General features: G+C 43.1%; 1 protein-coding gene across 1 annotated transcript in view; it reads right to left on the bottom strand.

The window, feature by feature from the left end:
* The window catches only part of LOC130402348 (dedicator of cytokinesis protein 3-like), a 64,541-nt gene that overhangs the window by 41,843 nt on the left and 17,698 nt on the right, over positions 1 to 5,000 (bottom strand). The window contains exons 2-3 of the mRNA XM_056606499.1: positions 2,811 to 2,894; positions 2,384 to 2,424 (exon numbers count right to left, since the gene is read on the bottom strand). Coding sequence (XP_056462474.1) covers positions 2,384 to 2,424; positions 2,811 to 2,894 — 125 coding nt within the window. The remainder of the gene's footprint in view (positions 1 to 2,383; positions 2,425 to 2,810; positions 2,895 to 5,000) is intronic.

The following is a 5,000-nucleotide window of genomic DNA, read 5'->3' as shown; positions in this document are numbered from 1 at the left end:
GGTGTATTTTATTGTCCACAAAGGGGAAACAGTCATTTTGGCCACTTTCTTGACTGGATATTTCGTCTTCATTCGATTATTGTTATAAATTACTGCGTATATTTTTTTAAAGTAAATGTGTGCAACGCACAAAAAAACAAGTTTGTGTTGTGAGAAGGAATTCTTTCTTCTCTGAATCTGTATTGGGTTGACTGTAGTATTTTTAGGCGTGATCGACTGACGTTCTGCTTGATTCCCACTGAATTCGCTGTATGGCCAACATATGCTGCAGGTTGGGCAGATCGAAGTGCACAGTAGAACGTTACCCAGCCTCGCCCATCAAGGAACTGTAGTCGATTCTGATTGAGTGAATGACCATCAGCAGTTCATCTGATAAAGTCTCTTTCTCTCTCTAATGTTTCCCTGAATTGTGGATTTGCAGTTGTGTTAACGCAGTTCTTTTTCAAAGATGCTACACAAAGAAAAAAACGATTATTACGTTCTAAACCATGGTCTTTCAATGTAGATCTCTGTTTGTGTTGTTGTCAAACGATGATTTTGAAGAGTCTTCCCACTCAGGCCCGAGGAAGGCCCAGTGAAGGAACATTGATGCTGGACATGCTGAGTGACATCATCAGTAATGGACATAATAATGAGACGCTATTTTTAGGAGGCCCGTTTTAAATGTTTAACTCTGAGGCCCTTTGAGTCACAGACAAGAACCACACATGACACATCTCCAGCTCTTCGGTCGTTGGCGTTGTGTTAGCAGATCTCAAACGATCTCAAATTCGTTCTACTGACACTCCTAGACCAGGGTTTTTCAAACTACGGTGCCACTGGTGAGAACGTGAGGGCTACGGCTGTACATTCGATTCTATTCTCGAAACACACACATTTACAATCATCAAACAAATGATATAATGACATTGTTATTGTTAAGTTAATATTGTATAATGGCTTGATGTTTTGTGCTTTTTTTGTGTTGGCTAAATTAACAGCCTTGACATTATCTCTGGTTCCCACTGGCCACTAACCCCATCCTGCAGTAATAATTGTATATAAAGGGGATGTTAGCCCTCTTTGCTCAGCCACTGCATGTGTATTTAAAAGGCCAAAGGTTGGTCAGACCACTGACCCAGACCTTCTGGACATCATAACCCAGCCATGGCCTCACCACAAACATGCATACATGAATATATGAATACATTAATGTTAAGCATTAATGTAGAGGCAAGCTACTGCAGAGTCTTTTTTGGCTCTGAACATGACAGCAGCAAACCTTTCTTTGTCTAACACTTCCTCATAGTGTTAAAGGACCCAGTTAGGATGTGTTCATTCCGCACCCTGCATGAACCCTAACTCTAATCCTGGATAATGCATAGAGTTAAGTCAGGTATGATAGACTGTTATAGACATATTATCCAATGTTTCACAGGTATATAAAGGTCCTCTCTCTTTGTTCCTTCTTCCTCTCCTTTCCCCTTCGCATTCCTCTTATGTATCCTTCTCTCCGCCTCCCTTCTTCCTCCCACTTCCTTCCCCTTTCCTGTCCTATATCATTCTCTCCTCCTTGCTCGGCTTTTGCTATCCTCTCCCTTCGTCTTCTTCTGTCTCCTCTCTCCTCCTCTCTCTTCCAACCCTTGCTCTCTCCACTCCTCCCATCCCCATTTCCTACCCTAAATCCTTCTCCCTCCTCTCTTCTTACTGCTGATTCTCTCTTCTCTTCTTGTCTCCTCCCGTCCCCTTCTCCCTCCTGCTCCTCTTCCCTATCCTATAGCTTTCTCTCCACTCCTCCCTCCTCTTCTTCCCTCCTCCTCCTCCTCTTCCTCCTCCTGTCTATAGCCGTATTGTCCTCTCTCTGTGTGTGCTGTGTGTAGTAACACTACCACAGTACAGTACAGCCAGACAGAGGCTCACTCTGATCATTAAATAATAGTCATTACATCAAGACCCTGTCACTTCTCTATTGTCTATTCTCTCTCTCTCTCTCTCGCTCACTTTGTCTCTCAACAATGTCCCGTGATTGGCTGTGATAAGGGCCCACCTTCTTTCACCTCCAATCCGGGTTGTCGCCCGGTTATCTTTTTTAATAACAGCACTCATTTGGTCTGATAAGTGATTATTATTTTATCCCTCTGATAACAGTTAACATAATTGTGTGTGTGTGTGTGTGTGTGTGTGTGTGTGTGTGTGTGTGTGTGTGTGTGTGTGTGTGTGTGTGTGTGTGTGTGTGTGTGTGTGTGTGTGTGTGTGTGTGTGTGTGTGTGTGTGTGTGGGGTCAGAGAGAGCGAGAGGGTGAGAGGCATAGAGATGGACAGAGGTCAGGATACAGAGAGAGAACGAGAAAGGGAGAGAGAGAGAAAGAGCCTCTAGGATGATGAATGTAGCAGCAGATCTTTACCTTGACGTTTGGCCTCCTGATGGAGAATCCTCTGTACCACCCTGAAGAAGGAACACATGAGATGAACACACTTAAACACACACAAATAGACACACACAAACACAACATAAATAGATGCTGGTGTTTTATGCGACATTAGTGAACATTAGCCACTCGGCTTTGGTTGCCAAAGTTACCATTCTTACTGAAGTAACCAATACCGTAGTGATCGTTTTTACTGCAGTTAATGTAGTAACCATAGTTACTGTAGTTACCATAGTTACCCCACTGTAGTCACCCTAGTAGAAATCCTAACCCTAACAACACCAGGAGTATCTTGATAATACTCCAGGTCCATGAAAGGGTATCAGTGGTACCTCTTCTAACAGTCTAAGTGGAGCTCAACACCTTTGCGTTAGCTCTGAGTGTCTCTGCCAGGTGGAGGTACCTTCACTCTTCTCCAGGATGTGGACACTCTCCCCCACCTCAAGGGCCAAACCGTGACACCCCGACCCGCGGAAGCCACAGATCACTGAGGAAGAGGAGAAGGAGGAGGAGGAGGAGGAGGAGGAGGAGGAGGAGGAGGAGGAGGAGGAGGAGGAGGAGGAGGAGGAGGAGTAGACATTAAGACCAAAGCTGTAGAGGTTCAAGAGTTGCAGTAAATGATAGGTGTGCGGGTGAGTACAGAGAGTAGATAGAGAATTCATAGTACATAATACAGACTCCACAGTACAGAGAGCCAAGTATACATACAGTGCACACAAAACAGAGTAGGGAAATGATGGAGCGATGGAAGTCAAGACTGCAGAAATGCACATTGTGTTTGATGATCTGTGTGTTTATATTATGCACGAGTCAGAATTGTCATCAAAAGGAGTTTCCACAACTGTGTTGCTAGCATGCTGTCAGCCCATTGGGGCTGGTATCTGACAGTCTGGTCTGTCTGGTCACACCTCTCTCTGCCAGCACCACCACATTTTGGACCTGACCCTGAACTTATGTTCTGAGTTCACACACTCCACACATCATTTAGGATTGTCTCTCACTCACACACATGCACACACACAAACACACACACACACACACACACACACACACACACACACACACACACACACACACACACACACACACACACACACACACACACACACACACACACACACATGTGCACACAGACACATCATATTTTAAACAGTGAATATTGTGGCGTTGGGTTTTCCTTTTGTATGTTTCCATGCAACTAGAAAAGGTCAGATATTTTGAGGAAAGACAGAGCAGTGGAGGTAGGGACGGGGATATAGAGAGATAGAGATTGAGACTCAGAGAGATTGGTAGAAAAAGGAATACAGTGATAATTAAGGGACTGAAAGATTTATTTACTTTGCATAGGTTGTTCTTACTTACCATGAATACATATTCTTTTAAATTATTAATGCTACAGAGAGAGAGAGAGAGAGAGAGAGAGAGAGAGAGAGAGAGAGAGAGAGAGAGAGAGAGAGAGAGAGAGAGAGAGAGAGAGAGAGTTCTTTACATGCAATGCATTACCCTCTGTGCTTGTTCTTAGATTGTGCCAGCATGTTCTTATTCTGACGCTGGATAAGAACATTATCCTTTTGCATGGCCTTGTAATCAATAAATATTGACCCATTAAAAAATGATATTTTTAACTGATTATTTTGTTCATTTTCCTCATGAATATAGCGCTGCTGCCCATGCTGTGATGGCTGCCAAGTTCTTGTTATGTACAAACTAGCTACGTTCACTTATTTATTAAAAATGTCATATTGAAGTTATATGCAATGTACGTTTTTTTTTAATTACGCCTACAGAAAGAACACAGCAATATATAACCATCACACTGGTAGAGAGTTCTATGGAATCGACCCAAGAGGACAGTTCTACTGTGGTAACAATACAAGTAGACATTTGTATTTGTACTAACAAATACACATGGAGACTGTTCTACCTTATTAACAAGACAGGTCGACAGTTCTACTATAGAACAAACACAGGTAGGCAGTTCTACTATTGAATAAACAGACAGGTAGACAGTTCTACTATAGAAGCAACAAAGGTAGACCGTTTGACTACAGAAGCAACACAGGTAAATAGTTATACTATATAACCAACCCAGGTAGGCACTTCTACTACAGGACCAACACAATTAGTCGACTCTACTTTAGGAGAAATACACAGGTGGACAGTTCTACTATAGGACAAACAGAGGTAGACAGTTCTACTATAGAACCTACACAGGTAGACTGTTCTACTATAGAACCAACACAGGTAGACCGTTCTACTATAGAACCAACACAGCTGGACAGTTCTACTATAGAACCTACAAAGGTAGACAGTTCTACTATAGAACCAACACACGTAGGCAATTCTACTATAGAAGAAACACACAGGCAGACAGTTCTATATAACATATTCTCCTCCTCCTCCTCCTCCTCCTCCTCCTCCCCCTCCCTGTGCCTCATGTTAACCCGCTCATCTCTGATAAGAACATTGGGTCAACAATATTATCGCCAGTGGCAACCGGACCTCAACTAATGAATGCTGAGAGAGAGAGAGAGAGAGAGAGAGAGAGAGAGAGAGAGAGAGAGAGAGAGAGAGAGAGAGAGAGAGAGAGAGA

The sequence above is a fragment of the Gadus chalcogrammus genome, chromosome 13 (assembly GCF_026213295.1).
Source record: "Gadus chalcogrammus isolate NIFS_2021 chromosome 13, NIFS_Gcha_1.0, whole genome shotgun sequence".
Lineage (NCBI taxonomy): Eukaryota > Metazoa > Chordata > Actinopteri > Gadiformes > Gadidae > Gadus > Gadus chalcogrammus.
Note: the sequence above shows the minus strand (reverse complement) of the source record. Positions and strands in the feature narration are given on the sequence as shown.